Genomic DNA, 19,900 nt, shown 5'->3' on the forward strand with positions numbered 1-19,900 from the left:
TTGAAGCTGTTATAGCTGCAAAGGGTGGGCCAACTTAATACTGAACCCTACGAACTAAGACTTGGATGCCATTAAAGTTCATGTGCATGAAAAGGCATGCGCCCCAATACTTTTGACAATATAGTGTACATTAATGGAAAAAAGTGCCATAACAACAGTATTTTAAGGCACCAAGTTCACATATGATAGCAAGAAAGTCTACTTTAAACCCTTAGCGCTGGAGGCTACAGGCCCTTTGAGAGGTTTCAGATACAACCAATTTAAAGCGGGCCTTCAGTCATTTTTCAACTTTCCTGTTCAGCCACAATCCCTAAAAACAGGATATATCAGGATGTATCTTCTAAAAGCAGAGACCCTGGAGAATAAAATTATGGCAGTGACAATATTTTTATGTCACACAATATTAGCCCAATAGTTTATCAAGAACAACATTTCAGTAAAAAAACATACATACACTAAAGTCAATTTTAGACACATATGTGCAATATATTACAGAAATTTTTGTAAAATATAAACAATGAAGTTGCATTGAGTAGACACCCAACAAGTCAAGCCTTAAAATTGAATGTGCCTATAAAACAAAGGCAAACTTTGGTACCCTATATTTTCTATAGGTTACATTTTAAAAGTCCCTACACTTTAGAGGTAACCGTGGACTTTCGGGCTAGAATTATTGGTCTCACTCTGGCATGAGCAGTGATATGTATGTTTAGGCACCTCCCACATGGGTGTTTATGTATGTGTATGTGGGGGTGGGGCTCAAGAATTTCGGGGGGGGGGGGGGGGGGTTAGCTGTGTGGGTGTGATTTTAGTTTTTATCACTTTTTTGTTTACTAAACTTTATTTTTTTTATCATATAGTTAGTAAGGTTGAATAAAGGCACCAGCCCATCTAGTTCAACCTGAGTGAGTTTGTGTCTACAATTATCCCTAGTTATTTAAGGTACCCATATGGCGCTGCCAGTTTACGCACATTGGTCCCTACTGTTAAGGCGCCCCCAATCCAAGGTCCCCAACTCACATTTATATACTAATGCCAATTTTTGGACAGAAGCCAATTAACCTACCAGCATGTCTTTGGAGTGTGGGAGGAAACTGGAGTACCCGGAGGAAACCTCCACAGGCAACGGGAGAACATACAAACTCCAGGCAGGTAGTGTCGTGGTTGGGATTTGAACCAGTGATGCTTTTTACTGCTAAGCGAAAAGTGCTACCCACCACACCACTGTGCTGCCCATAACATAGAGTACCAAAAGTTCCCCATATGATACTATGTGGTTCTCTTTAATGTGAAATCAGCTGTATTAGACTCCTGATGTCTCAGCTGCCTTTCGCTGGCTTCTTGTCTGTTCATATATGAATGATGTAAACAAGCAAACAATTTCTATGGCATTTACTTACTTTTTCACATATTTGTAGGCATTAGGCCTCATTCTCACGAGGTGGATCCACTTCCACAGAGTCCGCCTCTGTCCGCCAGCTCAGCGGGAGATCTCTCCGTTGACCTCTGCTGAGCCGGCGGATGACAGGTCCCACTCTGCTCACTGAGCAGGGAGGGGCTTGTCGAGTGCCGCTGGTTTCTATGGAGAGATCGGACGAAAATGGACAGCATGTCCGTATTCATCAGATCTCACCCGATCTGCCAACAAGGGAAGCGAATATAGGGCCATCTGTCTGCCTGTAGCAGATCCGACCGGGTCGGATGTCAGGGAATATGTCACCACTGACATCCGTTGCTCCATAGACTAGCATGAAGCGCCCATCTACCGTCAAAACTGACTGGCGGACCTGAACGGTCTGGCAATGTGAAAGGGGGCCTTAGACCTTTTTATTATCAAGTTCAGAGCCAGACAAAGGGGACTAACCTTTCTGTTTCTTTCGCCTGTCCACCAAAGGCTATGACAGTCCGAATGGCAGCCAGAACCTCCTCTGCCACCGATCCAGCTTTGGCATATGCCGTCAGCTCCTTGTTAGTGAATGCAGACAAAATCTGTAAAGGAGCAGAAAACAGGGCTAGTTGAGTCACAGGGGTTGATTTACTAAAGGTAAATAGACTGTGCAGTTGCTCTGGAGCTTAGTAAATGAGCAAAAGCTCTGCTAACTTCCATCATCCAATCATGTGCAAGCAAAAATGCTGATTTTTATTTTCAATTTTCCTTGCACATTATTGGGCATTCTTTACAAAGTGAAGCTTTACCTCATTTACTAAGCTCTGGTTCAACTGCACTTGCACAGCTACCTGTTCACAGTCTTTTACAAATTAGGTTTAGTTCTACTTTAACCAGCAATTCCATCTCATGTCATGTTATTTATAAATGTGTCAGGTCATCAGTGATTAAAGTGCATCCGGACAGTATACACTTTTTCCACATTTTGTTATGTTACAGCCTTATTCCAAAATGGATTAAATTCATTATTTTCCTCAAAATTCTTCAAACAATACCCCATAATGACAACTTGAAAGAATTTGTTTGAAATCTTTGCAAATTTATTAAAAACAATAAAGATCCCATGTATATTCACAGCCTTTGCTGAATACTTTGTTGAAGCACCTTTAGCACCAATTACAGCCTCAAGTCTTTTTTAGTATGATGTTACAAGCTTGGCACACCTATTTTTTGGCAGTTTCTCCCATTCTTCTTTGCAGGACCTCTCAAGCTCCATCAGGATGGATGGGGACCGTCGGTGCACAGCCATTTTCAGATCTCCCCAGAGATGCTCAATCGGGTTCAAGTCTGGGCTCTGGCTGGGCCACTCAAGGGCATTTACAGAGTTGTCCCATAGCCACTCTTTTGTTATCTTGGCTGTGTGCTTAAGGTTGTTGTCCTATTGGAAGATAAACCTTTGCCCCAGTCTGAGGTCCAGAGCGCTGTGGAGCAGGTTTTCATCAAGGATGTCTCTGTACATTGCTGCATTCATCTTTCCCTCGATCCTGACCAGTCACCCAGTTCCTGCCGCTGAAAAACATCCCCACAGCATGATGCTGCCACCATCATGCTTCACTGTAGGAATGGTTTTGGGCAGGTGATAAGCATTGCCTGGTTTACTCCAGACATGACGCTTGTCATTCAGGCCAAAGAGTTCAATCTTTGTTTCAACAGACCAGAGGATCTTGTTTCTCTGAGAGTCCTTCAGGTGCCTTTTGGCAAACTCTAGGTGGGCTGTCATGTGCCTTTTTCTGAGGAGTGGCTTTCGTCTGGCCACTCTACCATACAGGCCTGATTGGTGGAGAGCTGCAGAGATGGTTGTTCTTCTGGAATGTTCTCCTCTCTCCACAGAGAAAAGCTGGAGCTCTGTCAAAGTGACCATTGAGTTCTTGGTCCCCTCCCTAAGGCCCTTATCACCCAATCGCTCGATTTGGCCAGGCGGCCCACTCTAGGAAGAGTCCTGGTGGTTCCAAACTTCTTCCATTTACAGATGATGGAGGCCACTGTGCTCATTGGGACCTTCAATGCTGCTAAAAAATTTCTGTACCATTCCCCAGATCTGTGCCTTGATACAATCCTGTCTTGGAGGTCTTCAGAAAATTCCTTTGACTTCATGGCTTGGTTTGTGCTCGGACATGCACTGTTAACTGTGGGACCTTATATAGACAGGTGTGTGCCTTTCCAAATCATGTCCAATTAACTGAATTTACCACAGGTGGGCTCCAATCAAGTTGTAGAACCATCTCAAGTATGATCAGTGGAAACAGGAGGCACCTGAGCTCAATTTTGAGTGTCATGTCAAAGGCTGTGAGTACTTATATACGTGGGATTTTTTCATTTTTTATTTTTAATAAATTTGCAAAGATTTCAGACAAACTTCTTTTACTTTATTATGGGGTATTATTTGTAAAATTTTGAGGAAAATAACAAATTTAATCCATTTTTGGAATAAGGCTGTAACATAACAAAATGTGGAAAAAGTGAAGCACTGTGAGTACTTTGCAGATGCACTGTACATGTTTTTTTTAACAAAATGAACCTGTAGGTAGACAGAAAGTAAATGACATAACAAGGACCCATGTGTATTGCTATCTGCAGCCCTGGAACCATGCCCACCACCCAGAACTGTAAAAAAAAGTACAGAAGGCTTCTTACCTTTGCCCATACCGCCGCTGAGACGCCCATGACAGGACTAATGGCCAGAATAACCAGGGTCAGCTTCCAACCTTTTACAAACCCAATAACAAAAGCTGTCACAAAGGTGGTTAAGGCCTGGATAAGCATAGCGATTTTGTCACCAATTCCATCATTAATTTTCTGGACATCACTAAAATAAACACATGAGAAAAAAGGAGAAAGTGATAAGTGGGTATGGACCAGGTGTGTCTTAGTGAAACTATGGTCATTTTCTAAAAGTAAACCATTTTTTACCTGCATTACTGTAAAAAAACATTTGCCACTTGCTGTGCCCTCCCTAAATATTTACCTGTATCGATCCAGCACTGCTGGTCTTCTCTCCTCTCTTCCAATTGGCCAATTCTGTCTGCTATGGGTGCAGAGGGCAGGCGGGTGGGCAGGGCCAAGATGTGCTGTGTGTGTCAATGGACGCACATAGCCAAGCTCGGGATCAAGCCAGCATGTTTGCCCCTATAGCAGACAGAATTGTCCCCGGTATTGAAGTGGTTAAAGCTGCAACATTCTGCATTTTGACCCTACTGGCTTAATTTAATTCTTTTTTTTTTTTAATGAAGAAATAAATGCATGCACAGGTACATAAGCCCAATTGTAAGAAATCTGCAGAACTGAATATGATCGGTTTGTACTCACTCGCTCAATCTTGTGTTCAGTTCTCCCGCATCGTTCACATCAAACCAACCAACCTCCTGCCGCAGCACTGCATGGAAAAAGTTCTTCCGTATCTTCCTTATCTGATGTCCAGCGGCCAGAGTCCAGAAAGCGATCTGAATGTAGGCGGCTAGGAGAACACCAAAACCTAATCCGCTGTAGTAGTAGGCATACCTGAAGAAGAGAAATTGGCACAATTTTCTTTGCTGAATTCTCCTTGATGGCCCTTTCATGTTGTTCAGTTCTGACAGGTTCAACATTCTTCAAAGCATTGAAACTGCACTACATGAGTAATTAACTTTAATTGCAAAATCTATTACTGGTGCATTTTCTGACATTTTAATTTACAGTATATATTTATATAAAAGTAAAATAAATATATATATATTTTTTGTGGATAGAGTGTTTAGGGTTTAGGACCGCCATTACATATATATCAATGTTGGGGTCCCTGATGGGGAGATTCGCTTTCTCTGTTTGTTTGGTATCCATCACCATGGGACAACTTAGACCCCTTTCTTACCAAGGGCGCTTTGCAGGCGCTATAGCGTTAGAAATAGCGCCTGCAATCCGCCCTAAAAAAGCTGCACCATTGTCTGTAGCGTGAAAGCCCGAGGGCTTTCACACTACAGCGGTGCACTGGCAGGACCTCAGGAAAAGTCCTGCCAGCAGCTTCTATGGAGCGGTGAAGGAGCGATGTGTTTACCGCTCCTCCACCGCTGCTCCCCATTGAAATCAATGGGGCAGCGCTGTAATACCACCGGCAAAACGCAGCTATTGCGGCGTATTGCTGGCAGTTTTAACCTTTTCTCGGCCGCTAGCGGGACGCTTTTAAATGCGCCGCAAATCCGCCGGTAAAATGCCACTAAAAATAGCGGCGTTTTACCGCCCACGCTATGGGCGGTGTGGTGTGAAAGGGGCCTTAAAGAGGAGCTCCGGGTTCCATCAGAAAAAAAAAAAACAGCAGCTACAGTATTTGTTTTAATATTAGGACACTTACCTGTCCGTGGATCCAGTGGTGTCTTCACTACAGCTATTTTTTCAATCAGCTCTCGGGTGCTGCCACCGCTATTTCTTTCTAAGGAAAACCATCAATAAAGCCTTGTATCCCTTACTGTGCATGTGCGAAGCGCGCAATCTATATATTGTTTTTATTTAGGATTTTTCACATATTTAGATTGTTATTTTGGCCCGGTTCCTTGAACTAGCCTCACTGAGCATGCCAAGGACGTTCGTTCGTCAATTCTGGCTTTTTTCTCTATTATTATGGTGGTCAGTTTCGGGTCCAATGGCATTTCCAGTCCGGACGGAAAAAACTAACCCTTTAGTTCCGCTTCCGGTGGGATTGGTTTTGCAGCTTGGAGTGCAATCAGGGAAGGGCAGCCACCATAAATGTGTGGTGATGGTCAGTAGCCACGTGCCTGATGATGCCTGACACAACAAAATGCGTTGGGTGGAGCCTGGATACTTTACGTTGTTGTGCGCGCGGACCGTGCCCATCTTGCTGGTTGGAAACTACAAGGGATTTTGTACATGACATGCTTGATTGTTACAGCTTATGTGTGAGTATTTAGGATTCATTTTAATAAATATCTGAGTGCTTTTATATACTACACTATGAGGTGGTCTTTGTTCTCATTTTGGCACATTTAACCTGTGGAGAGACACTCTGAGAGGGGACAACAGGATTTGAGCCTTGTGCAATCTATTGTGAACAGAAGCAAGCCTGATAAGTGTTGGAGCGCTGTCAGACCACCTCTAACTTGGTCCACATCTGAGGGTAAAAGGTCTGGTGTGCTGTGGTGTTGGGCGAGGACTGTCATTTCACCTACAGATTGGCTTTTGTTATACATTATAGGTTCTCCCTAGGTTTTGTGGACTTTTTTTATTTGAACTGAATTTTAATGAGCACTGCAGCTCTGTTTTAAATGTTTTGATGATTTCCACCTACAATTTATGCTAGCTGCTGTCTGAAAGCTCAAGCACAGTGAAGTTTTCTGTTTATAGAATAGAGGATCAAGCCTTTATCTCTACAACAGTGGTCTTCAAACTGTGGTTCCGAGGGCCAGATTCGGCCCTTTGCTTGCCTGTATCTGGTCCTTAGGGCACTATTCAGAAAAGACACTATTCCACCCACTGAAACCAAAGATGGAGCATTATTCATCCCGTTGACACCATAGATGGGGCACTATTCCTCCTACTAATACCAATGATAGCGATTATTCTTCCCACTAGTATCAATGATGAGGCACCATTTCTCTCACTGACACCAATGATGGGGATTATACTTCTCACTAATATCAATGATTGGGCATTATTCCTCTGACTGATACCAACGATAGGGCACCATTCCGCCCACTGTCACCAACAATGGGGCACTATTCTTCCCACTGTCACCAATCATAAAGATTATTCTGCACAATAATACATGTCAGGCATTATGTCATTTTTTTCACCCCCCGTTGACCATCAACAATGAGGCGTTTTTTACTACCACTGGCAGCAATCCGGCCCTTCTAAAGTATTAAGGACAGTAAACTGGCCCTTTGCTTAGAAAGTTTGGAGACCCCCTGCTCTACGATATTGGATTTTAACAGGCATTTTCCTCTGTTCAGGTGTAACACTGGCAGGTATGGTTTTTATTACAGAAGAGACCCTAGTGTGTCCTTAATGTACACGATGCACCCCTCTGTCCCATTATGATGTGACCCCCATGTGCATGTCCGGGATTGACATCTTCATGAACCATTCATTCAAGCAGCCAAACAGACCAGACCTGGAAGAAAGACCTGGAGAAGATGGATGCACCCGATACCAGCAGGAGTGTTGAGACTGTAGTGCTGGGGCACATAATTTAACAAATATGTCTGCCATAATGGGCTAATATGTGGGGCATATTAGCCCATTATGGCATTAAGCTTCTTGGGGGTCCATTTTGTTTAAAAAAAAAAAAAACAAATACAGCAGAGTTTAAAGTGGCTGTAAAGGATGAACTTTTTTTTTAAACCTTCATGCATTCTATGGCCATCTTTATGGTATCTCCACTCTGAATGAAGGCACAATGGAGACAGTTTTGGCAGAATTGTCAGACTAGAGAGTGGGTAGTGTTAAGCAGGCCATACACTAGTAGATTTTTGAATGAATGTTTGTACAAACATTCGTACAAAATTTCTCACAGTGTATTTGATGTTGTGACAAATGTTGTTCAAAAGTATCTCAAAAACGTCGATCTTTGGAGTGAATGGACTTTACCAAAGCAAAACCACATTCACGGATGAAAAATTTCATTGAGAAAAATTTTGCCTCCTTTGAATTTTCTCATCACTGTGGTCGAAAATAAACATCAGTTTGGCCCCACTAGCCTTTAGAAATTTGAGGGAACGATCCTTAAAAGGTACATTCTCTAATTAAATTCTACTAGTATATGGCCAGCTTAAAGTGGTTGCAAAGTCAGAAGGTTTTTTATCGTAATGCATTCTATGCATTACGATAGAAAACCTTCGGTGTGCAGCAGCCCCCCTCAGCCCCCCTAATACTTTCGAACCAGCGATGTTGCACGAGAGACTCCCGAGTCCAGGATTCTCCCTCCTCATTGGCTGAGACAGCAGCAGGGCACCATTGGCTCCTGCTGCTGTCAAAGTTAGTGAGCCAATGAGGAAAGAAAGGGGGCTGTGCCAAGCCGCAAATCTGTGTCCAAATCGATACACAGCGCAGCGGCTCGGCTCAGGCCCCCTAGAAAGCTTGCTGTGGGGACATTCAGCAGGAGGGAGGAGCCAGGAGAGGGACCCAAGAAGATGAGGATCTGGGTTGCTCTGTGCAACACTACTGCACAGAGCAGGTAAGTATCACATGTTTGTTATCACTTTAAGGCTATACTTCCATAGAGAATGCTGACAGCCTTTGTCCCCCATGACTATGTCTATGCCATTGGGCTTGTTCTGCTCATCTATGCTCAAGAGTAACGTGGATGATCAGATATGAATGGGTCATAGAAATATGTTATTGTTAATACCTAACCTGGAGCTCAAATATTACGTGACCTTTGTATCATGAGAGATATGCTGTATATAAAAGCAACCAGCAATAATTAAATAAAAAAAAACATATATTAAATGCCACGCTAATATACTCTAACTGTTACAAAACCTGTAATACCCAATAAGTGAACTAAGCAAATGTAGAATGTGCAGTTAAATATCTGTAATCAACCTAAATGTGAAAATGTTTAAAAAAGTACTTAAGGTGGTTGTAAACCCTCATATATACCCAGTAAAGTGACTGGCTTCAGGTGATACACAGAGAAGAAACAAATCCTCCTACATACGTTGAACCTGTTTATCTGCAATCTTCTCTTCTCCATATCCAATCAAAGTACTGAATTTTTAAAGTTTGTCTGAGAGTTCATAAAAAAGGGGGCGGAGAGCTGAGGTTACACTCTGCAAAGCTTAGTGAGGAGAGCTCTGGGAGCTGATTGGAGGGAAGGGACTCCCCCCCCCCCCCCCCCCAGGAACAGGGCTGAGGCTGTCAATCACTTTCTGTGTGTTGGAGCTCCCTTCCTTGTCACCAATTTTCTCTTGTAGCCAGGAAAACTTGTCAGAAGCAACTCATGCTGATAGCAGATAGAGGGATATGCTTTGTTCATATTTTATGTTTGAGGTTTACAACCACTTTTATGATGCGCATACACCATAATTCTGGTGTGAACCGGCCCTGAGAAATGCTGTTCACATTTTATACATTTTACGGTGTTGTAAGGAGTGACTTAGTACAGTATAGTGAGTGATGTTGGCACTATATGATAAAGATTTTAAAACAGAGTTATAGATAGATAGATAGATAGATAGATAGATAGATAGATAGATAGATAGATAGACTGTTTATAATGTCCTATTGTTTAACTTTCTTTCTTTCAATTTTGACCTTTTTTTTACTTTCTTTCGTTAAATTTTTACTTTTTTATGACTTTTTTTTAATTTTCTTTCCTTCAATTTTTAATTTTTTATGACTTTTTTAAATTTTCTTTCTGTCAAATTTTACTTTTTTATGACTTTTTTTAAACTTTCTTTCAATTATTACTTTTTTTAAACTTTCTTTCTTTCAATTTTGACCTTTTTTTACTTTCTTTCTTTCTTTCAATTTTTACTTTTTTATGACTTTTTTTTAATTTTCTTTCTTTGAATTTTTACTTTTTTTTTACTTTCTTTCAGTTTTGACTTTTTTTTTCAATTTACTTTCTTTTTCTTTCATTATTGACTTTCTTTCTTTTAACAATGTCTACCGTATATACTCGAGTATAGGCCGACCCGAATATAAGCCGAGGCCCCCAATTTACCCCCAAAAAAACTGGCAAACTTATTGACTCGTGTATAAGCCGAGGGTGAGACATGCCTGTCCATCCCTGTGTGTGTGTCCGTCCATCCCTGTGTGTCCGTCCATCCCTGTGTGTCCGTCCATCCATCCCTGTGTGTCCGTCCATCCATCCCTGTGTGTGTGTGTGTCCATCCATCCATCCATCCCTGTGTGTGTGTGTCTCCATCCATCCATCCATCCATCCCTGTGTGTGTGTGTCTCCATCCATCCATCCCTGTGTGTGTGTGTCTCCATCCATCCATCCATCCCTGTGTGTGTGTGTCTCCATCCGTGTGTGTGTGTGTGTGTGTGTGTGTGTGTGTGTGTGTGTGTGTGTGTGTGTGTCCAGCCTACCTGTGTCCCGAGCCTTTGTCCCGAGCCTCCGTCCCGTGCCTTGCCTCCTTGCCTCCGTCCCGTGCCTTGCCGCCGTGCCTTGCCTCCGTCCCGTCCCGTCCCGTCCCGTGCCGTGCCTTGCCTCCGTCCCGTGCCCTCTTCGTCGGCGCCTCGGCGGCCATTGTAAAATTCAAAAGCTGCGCCGCCGCCTTCGCCTGTGATAGGCGGAACACTGAATTTCCCAGCAGCCTGTGTTCCGCCTATCACGGACATCGTATCATCCTCGTCCGTAGTACGAGGATGATACGATGTCCGTGATAGGCGGAACACAGGCTGCTGGGAAATTCAGTGTTCCGCCTATCACAGGCGAAGGCGGAGCCGGAGGCGCGGCTTTTGAATTATAGAATGGCCGCTGTCTGTCTGCTCGACACGCTGATCGAGCGGGCAGACAGCGATGACTCGAGTGTAAGCCGAGGGGGGCACTTTCAGCCTCAAAAAAGAGGCTGAAAATCTCGGCTTATACTCGAGTATATACGGTAATTCTTTCTTTCTTTCTTTAGAAAATTTACCTAAAATGCTTTTTTTAGAAGCTGCTCTACAAAATATAGGATTAATGATGGAAAAGGTCCGATTGGATTATATTGTCAGAAAATCCAATTGTGTGTGGGCCCAATCTGACTTTTTCCCTCGGAAATTCCGACAGAAAAAATTTGAGAGCTGGATCTAAAATTTTCCGACAAGAAAATCTGATCTGACTTTTTCCCATTGTTTGTAGAGAATTCAGACGGACAAAGTGCCACGCATGCTCAGATTAAATTATGAGACCAATGCTATTGGCTACTAGCCTTTACGTAGTCCCGTCGTACGCAACGAACGTCACCACTTTCCGAACAATTGGAGTTTCCGACAAATTTGTTTGACCGCGTGTATGCAATACCAGTTTTGGGCAAAATCCGTCGGAAAAAAATCAGATGGATTTTGTGGTCGGAATGTCTGACCGTGTGCACTGGGCATAAGGCCGCGTACACACGGGCGGACTGTTCGCCCAACTTTGTCCGTCCAACAGTTTCGGCAAACAGTCCGCTCAAAATTAGCATGGACGGACATGGCCACACACGACGAACGAACAGTTTGCTGAAACCGTGCGCGATGACGTGAACGGCACGTACGACGGGACGAAAAATACGACGTCCTATACACTGCATTATAGCTTTCGGCGTGAAAATCCTTTCTGAGCATGCGCGCAACTTTGTTTGACGAACAAGCCTACACACGAGCGGACTGTTCGCTGAAACAAGGTTTCAGCGGACAGTTTTTCGGAAATTCCGAAAAACCTTGTCCGTCAAACTGTCCGCTGAAACTGTCCGCTGAAAGCCCACACACGAGCGGACTGTCCGCCCAAACACTGTTCAGCGGACAAAGTTGGGCGAACAGTCCGCCCGTGTGTACGCGGCCTAAGACAAAATTGGAACAGATAGAGAAATTAGAAGTGCAAATGCAGAAGCATCAGTTATTACAGATGTAATAGTTTACAAAAAGCTATATATAGTGTATATGTTCTGCAAATATTTATTTTTCTGAAGAATGCCTTCTGTGTATTACAAGGAAAATTCTTCTTCTTTTTTTTTTTTTTGTTGAGACAAAATCTAGTATCAACAGAAAAGAATGTCAGGAAATGTGTTCCTGCCGTCTAGGAAGCTGATCCTGGAACACCCTCAGATGTACCTGTAGCCGGTCATTGCAGAATTGTTAACCCCTTCAAGACCACAACCTTTTTACACCAATTCAGAATACTTTACTAATCTCAAGAGGGAAATGATTAATATAACATTTTTACTAAACAGTTTTCCATGTTGGGAAAGTGTTGGTTTTGTGGCAAATATTTTTTTGGCTTTCTAACCTGGACTTGAGCTACCGAATAGCGATGGGCTAAGATTCAGGCTGAAACTGCAAGAAACAATTGCATGATAGCAGGTCACTGGTCCAATCAGCTATGGTCAGGGCATTCACCACCCTCTGGGTGTACATTTCAAAGGGGCGGGGATGCTGATGACATCACTTACCTAACGTGGCCACATAACTAAATCTAGACAATGCCACTGATCAAATATGGCCCTGGTCAGTTGATGATATCACAGTATCCTCACCCTTTGTTAGGTGTGGTTGTGTGGCAGGAAGCTGCAGAAGATTGGACCACTGTTAGATGCTCTTCGAAGTTTAATACTTCCTTATTAGGGCAGTGATGTCACCCAGTGGGTATGCTGTCCCATGCTCTTAAGAAGTTCTTAGAATTAGATGGACACCAACTGGCAATGCAACGGAGCCATGACTGGCTAGGTATGCTGCCATACCCTCTCCCAGTCTCAGTCCTGCTGTACATGAGGCTGATATCCAAACAGATTTAGGTACTTCACCTAGTTGCCTGTCAAAATACATTTAATTATGTTTTACTGAAACCATAACTGAATTAAACAGCGGCTCTGTATCTTCCCGAACTTCAATTTTAAGTGTACCTGTTATTATAATACACAGGAAGCAACCATTTTATATGCTTTACAATATTTAACCTAGCAACAAACAAAGTAATGATGTTTCTAAACCACTGAAATACTGGTCAGATCATGTTTCCCCTGACGAGTCAGAAATGAGCCTTTCAAATAGAATTCCAGGCATGGCTAGATTGTGCATACGCTATATTACCAAAAGTATTGGGACACCTGCTTTTACACACACTTGAAATTTAATGACATCCCAGTCTTAGTCCGTAGGGTTCAATACTGGGTTGGCCCACCCTTTGCAGCTATAACAACTTCAACTGTTATGGGAAGGCTGTCCACAAGGTTTAGGAGTGTGTCTATGGAAATGTTTGACCATTCTTCCAGAAGCGCATTTGTGAGATCAGGCACTGATGACGGCGAGAAGATCTGGCTCGCAGTCTCCGCTTTAATTCATTCCAAAGGTGTTCTATCGGGTTGAGATCAGCATTCTGTACAGGCCAGTCAAGTTCCTCAAACCCAAACACGCTCATCCATGTCTTTGTGGATCTTGCTTTGTGCACTGGTGTGCAGTCATGTTGGAACAGGAAGAGGCCATCCCCAAATTGTACTCACAAAGTTGGAAGCATGAAATTGTCCAAAATGTCTTGATATTCTGACGCCTTGACAGTTCTTCACTAAAACTAAGGTGCCAACCTCAACCCCTGAAAAACAACCCCACACCATAATCCCCCCTCCACCAAATGGATGAGTGAGTTTGGGGTGGAGGAACTTGACTGGTGGAGGAGGGATTATGGTGTGGGGTTGTTTTTCAGAGGTTGAGGTTGGCACCTTAGTTTCAGTGAAGGGAACTCTTAAGGCATCAGAATATCAAGACATTTTGGACAATTTCATGCTTTCAACTTTGTGAGTACAATTTGGGGGTGGCCTCTTCTGTTCCAACATGACTGCACACCAGTGCACAAAGCAAGGTCCATAAAGACATGGATGAGCATGTTTGGGGTGGAGGAACTTGACTGGCCTGTACAGAGTCCTGACCTCAACCCGTTAGAACACCTTAGGGTTTGAATACAAATGGAGACAGCAAGCCAGGCCTTTTCCTCCAACATAAGTGCCTGACCTCACAAATGCGCTTCTGGAAGAATGGTCAAACATTCCCATAGACACACTCCTAAACCTTGTTGACAGCCTTCCCAGAAGAGTTGAAGCTGTTATAGCTGCAGAATGGGCCACCTCAATATTGAACCCTGCAGACAAAGACTTGGATGTCATTAACGTTCACGTGTGTGTGTGTAAAGGCAGGTCTCCCAATACTTTTGGCAATATACCCTGTTTCCCCTAAAATAAGACCTAGCGTGATTGTCGGTGTTGGCTGCAATATAAGCCCTACCACCCAAATACTCTGTTTCCTCAAAAATAAGCCCTACCCTGAAAAGAAGACCTACAAGGACTTTAACTAGGGCTTATTTGGGGGGTAGGGCTTTTATTGCAGCCAACACCGACAATCACGCTAGGTCTTATTTTAGGGGAAACAGGGTAGTGTAGTTACATTGGTCCTGCTTCGATCAATGAACTCCATACCTGGCTGATGTCCCTGGAAGCTGGAAATCACTGAAGTAGACCCTTATTCTCCAGTGATCTCCACTTGCTTTTGGGTCTAGTACTGAGCAGCCAGTAAAACATTCTCCGAATGGCTCCCCTGCCAAGTGACTGACCTTCTGTATTCGGAATGCAGCAGGGCAGCTGCTCAGCATGGGTCCCAGAATCTAGTGGAGATCACTGGAGTAGCGGTGTATACTTCACTGATTTCCAACTTTCAGCAGCCTCAGCTAAGTATAGTATATACATAGATACATGGGTCATGGCTAGACCCATGTAACTATATACAATACAGACATGCCTGGAATTATTCTTTAATTGTTTATGGACTGCCGGGAAAATGAAAGGTGCATTTTATAAGCAACTACAGGAAACGCCCACAAAACCATTTCATATTTCTTCCTTTTATAAGACCCCTTTCACACTGAAGGGGCTTTTGAAACGTTTTAGTGCTAAAAAATAGCACCTGTAAAGCCCCCAAAAAGTGCCTCTCAAGCCTCCCCAGTGTAAAAGCCCGTGAGCTTTTACACTGGCCCGGTGCACTTGCAGGACGGAAAAAATTCCTGCAAGCAGCATCTTTGGGGTGGTGCAGGGGTGCTGTACTGTATACACCCCTCCAAACTACCCCTGCCTTTGAAATCAATGGGCAGCACTGTTAAAGCGGGGGCAGGGTTAAAAGCACCCAGCTCCCACCCCCGCCTGCACAGCACCGGTAAAGTGCCGTTAAATCTAGCAGAGCTTTATCGCTAACGCTCAGGCGGTCTGAGTGTGAAAGTAGCCTTAAGGAATTCCAGTGACAGTTTATTTTGCTCTAAGGTTCTATCCGTACTATCTGTATGGCTGAACTCGCATCGCACAGAGATGGGATGTGATTTGCACTGCAGTGCGTTGCGAATCACATCCGATCTCATAAACCGCTGCATTGTGAACCCAGCCTAAGAAACATATACAGTACTTACGTTGTCATGTTCGTCTGCAGTGTGACTGAAGCCTGTATCAACTCATCCACTGTCAAGACACAGAAGAGACAAGTATGTTGGAAAGAAACAGTCTGACCCCTAATTATATCATCACATTTTATGTAAGCAAGCATGTACATAATGTTTCAAGTATAGATATGCTTATTACCACCTATGTCCATAAACAGTAAAACCTTGGATTGCGAGCATAATTCGTTCAGGAAAAAAAAAACATGCTTGTAATCCAAAGCGCTTGTATATCAAAGCGAATTTCCCCATAAGAAATAATGGAAACTCAAATGATTAGTTTCACAAGCATTTATTCATAGGTCCTTCAGTTTATAGACATATAAAATGATTATAGGATTATATTATAAGATTATGGTTGTGTAACCATAAAATGTCCATCCACAAATGGAAGCCTTCACAAGGGGATTAGAAGCAAAATCCAGCAAGAGCTCCAGAGTATAAAAGAGAAGAGAGGCACCTCCAAATGTAGCAATATGTTGCTAAATGTTGGACCTTCATTAAATGTAACCATATTGCTACACTTAGAGGCACCTCTCTCCTCTTTTATACTCAGTTATGACAAGACGCTACTTGTATTTCAAGACATCGATTGTTATCAAAATTTATTAAAAAATGCTCTCAAACCAAGTTACTCTCAAACTAAGGTTTTACTGGAAAACTTTTTTTGGGGATAGAGTAGGTATAGGGTTTAAGCCCCTAACAGGTCATTTGTTGCTGGCTATGTCCCATTGGGACCCCCTGAATATACATCAGGAAAAGAGAAGAATGGAATTCTCATCTTAAAGAGTAACCCCACTTTTGTTGAGAAAGCACAATTCACATCTGGATTGTCTATGCACATTGCAGGGAGTGTAACAAACTTTGTAGCAGATTACTACACTGATAAAAATTATTTTGTTGGCTTGTAATTTTAACATAAAAATCTTATAATTTTCAACATAAAAATAAATGTTAATTCATTTACTTTGATATTTTAAGTACCTTTCTTAATTTTCACTAGTTCCTAAAACACACCTTTTTACATTTACAAAAATAATGTATAATATTGAGAAACCAAGACAAAACTTTTAAAGGGGTTGCAAACCCTTGTGTTTTTTCACCTTAATGCATCCTATGAATGAATGAATGTGAGTTAGGGATCTTAGACTGAAAGCTCCTTGAAGGCAGGGACTGATGCGAATACACAATGTATATGTAAAGAGCTCTGTAAATTGACGGTGCTATATGAGTACTTGGAATAAATAAGTTAATGTCTGTGGTCCTAACTTAAACTTTTCTAGAAACTGGTAAAATTTAGTTGGCTTTACTTGAACCTATGGTCTATAAACTGGAAAAAATGTGTTGGCTTTACTTAAACCTATGGTCTGTAAATTGGAAAAATTGAGTTGGCTTTACTTAAAACTAATGTTCCAGACAACTTAAGGAATGTATTCCTAACTTAAAACACTATGGTCTATAAACTGAAAAAAATTTAGTTGGCTTTACTTAAAACAACAAAGTTGAAAACACGAAAAGTCTAATGCGTCAGCAAAATAAATTTAGTTGACAGTACTTAAAAAGCTGATGCAAATAGTTGCCTCAGTTTTTTTAAATAGACCCAGCACAATCTTTTTTGAAGTGTATCTTTTGTAGCTGTGAAGAAATTGCTCTTCGTTTCCTCAGACTGACCGCATGCTCATTTTGACTGGGAGGATCTGGTTAATTATTAATCAGCTGATGCGCTTACTGCGTTCTAACGAGGAAAGAACAGTGTCTGTAGGCCTTTAGAAGTGATTACTCTTAAGACCCCGTTCACATTGAAGTGCTGCTAAAACAGCCGCTAAAGCGCCAGCTGTTTTTTTGCGGTGCTTTAGCTGTGCCTTTTTGGCTCTTTTCGGTTTTTTTTTTTTTAAGGTCACACGACAACGTGACCTTAAAAAAAAAAAACGAGGTAAAGCTTCATTAGACAAAGAATATCCAATCACGTGCAATCATGTGATTGGATGATGGAAGTCAGCCGAGCTTCTGCTCTGGAGCAACTGCACTTTGGTAAGTGCACAGTCTATGTGCCTTTAGTAAGTCAACCCTTAAATGTTTACAGAACACCTCCAGGTTGTCATATTGCAACTCATTTTTCAATCTGTCTGCATTATGAAAAGGAAAGGTACTTTTTAATAACATTAAATTACAACATTGCTTATGTAGCAATTGTATAAGCTGTATTTTATTTTCCACTAAAGTGGAGTTACCCATTAAGGAGCTGTCATAGAACCAAGGGTTCCAATTGAAGGTTTCCCCCAACTTCTTGATAAAATGTTGGCTTTCTCATCACAATGGTTTCTAGGAAAAACAGAAGGGGGAATCTCCCTAATAGGCACATAGACAGCAAGTGATCATAGGACAAAAACACCTTCCATTCTCAAGGTCCCTTTTAGGTCATTTGGGTGTTTTTGAATTCAACACTTTTCTCTCGGTAGCTTCAAGAAAACCATAATGCTGCGTACACACGACCGGACTTTCCAGCAGAAAAGGTCAGACGGAATCATTTCATGGGATATTCCGATTGTGTGTGGGCTTCATCTGACTTTTTTTTTTCAAAAAGTCTGACAGACCTAGAAATAGTACATGTTTTAAATCTTTCCGTCGGAATCAATTCCTATCAGGAAAACCGTTCATCTGTATGCTAGTCCGATGGACCAAATACGATGCAAGAGCAACTATTGGCTACTGGCTATTGAACTTCCCTTTCTAGTCCTGTCATATGTCATCGCGTTTGAAACAAACAGACTTTGGTGTGATAGTGTGTAGGCAAGTCCGTTCAGCGGAAGTCCATTGGAAACTCCATCGAAAAGATGTCAGAGTTTATTCTGATGGAAAGTCTGGTTGTGTGTACGTGGCATAAGAGAAACACAAAGGCCACCATTGCTAACCTATCTTTTTTAATGCCACCCCATTGCACATACACAACACAGATGCATTTTACACAGCACAATGCAAAGATATGAACGCGGGTTAAAGAATAAGGTGCAGATACATTTAAAACTCTACTCTCTACTGGTGCAGGTACTCTATTCTAATTTGGAGAGTGGGGTGTGACTTGTCATGCGACAAAGTGAATCAGGGCTTAGACATGATTTCCCTTTGGGAGTATCACACCAAAAATGAAATTTTTGTTGCAGGGGGGTGCCCAAAATCTGACTTGTATCTCAGTGCAGACTTCTGGGAAAACCAGTGAGCCAATCACTGAAGCAGGAAATTACATTTTTGTGGGGCGTTTGGTACACCATGTGTGTAAAAAACAGCTCCGGGCAGCCACATTGCATTACATTTTACAGAGCTGCAGATTGAAAAGGAAAGGTCATTTTTAATAACATTCAATTAGAATAAGACTTGTGTTGCAATTGCATACACTATATAATTTATTTTTTTATTTGCTCTTTTTTTTTCCACCCATGAAAGTGGAGTTACCCTTTAGGGTAGTAGTTCATAGCAATAAAGATCATAACAAGTAGATGCCCTAAATAATGGGTCTCATTGGAGGGGGTTGCAGCCTAAAGAGATTACATGAACATACAGGTCCTCACTGATGCTTTCCCCACCAGACTCCTCAGCGTGAGGTTGGATCCCATGCTGTCACATGGTCCTTTATAACTAGAAGTACCAAGTATATTCTTTCACTCTTGGTGGCTGAGCAGAGCGATGGAGAAGAGGAAGAAAGGTAAGTGTGTGTTGCCAGGGGAGTGGTCATTAAAGAGAACCTATTGCTTTGGTTTGGATTAACACTTCAATGTATGTATCACATTGCAATAAACTTACTTGTCATATTTTGTCCAAAAGAGACAAAGCTGTCTGTCATCTCCCCAAACACCAGCATCATGAGTGGTAAGGCGGCTCCATGTATCATGGCTGCTAAAGATCCAAACAGCATCAGTAATTTGTCCGTGGTTCCAGAGTATCGGAACTGAAAAAGAACATTCAGACAGTCATCTTTCTTCCTTCAAGTAAAGGGAGTAGGGATGAGCCGAACACCCCCTGGTTCGGTTAGCACCAGAACCTTCGAACGGACCAAAAATTACTGCGAACTTTAGAACCCTAAAAAAGTCTATGGGACTCGAACGTTCAAAATCAAAAGTGCTAATTTTAAAGGCTAATATGCAAAATACGCAACAGACAACACCAGCAATAAGGGGTATCTTCAGGTGTATACTGTGCTGGAGGCACACAACACCCACTTTAACTCCTGCAGATGACTGTATTAGAGAACACCAGCAATAAAGGGTAGATACAGGTGTATACTGTGCTGTGCTGGAGGCACACAACACCCACTTACTCCTGCAGATGCCTGTATTAGAGAACACCAGCAATAAAGGGTAGATACAGGTGTA

At 42.3% G+C, this 19,900-nt stretch overlaps 1 protein-coding gene across 1 annotated transcript in view; it reads right to left on the bottom strand.

Moving 5' to 3' along the window:
- LOC143996052 (ATP-dependent translocase ABCB1-like) overlaps nucleotides 1-19,900 on the bottom strand; it is a 124,510-nt gene that overhangs the window by 58,852 nt on the left and 45,758 nt on the right. Inside the window, exons 4-8 of the mRNA XM_077490861.1 lie at nucleotides 19,332-19,476; nucleotides 15,507-15,555; nucleotides 4,754-4,945; nucleotides 4,082-4,253; nucleotides 1,865-1,989 (exon numbers count right to left, since the gene is read on the bottom strand). Of these exons, the coding sequence (XP_077346987.1) occupies nucleotides 1,865-1,989; nucleotides 4,082-4,253; nucleotides 4,754-4,945; nucleotides 15,507-15,555; nucleotides 19,332-19,476 (683 nt within the window). The remainder of the gene's footprint in view (nucleotides 1-1,864; nucleotides 1,990-4,081; nucleotides 4,254-4,753; nucleotides 4,946-15,506; nucleotides 15,556-19,331; nucleotides 19,477-19,900) is intronic.

Source organism: Lithobates pipiens, unplaced genomic scaffold (genome assembly GCF_037356315.1).
Source record: "Lithobates pipiens isolate NorthernLeopardFrog02 unplaced genomic scaffold, aLitPip1_a1.2 Scaffold_19, whole genome shotgun sequence".
Lineage (NCBI taxonomy): Eukaryota > Metazoa > Chordata > Amphibia > Anura > Ranidae > Lithobates > Lithobates pipiens.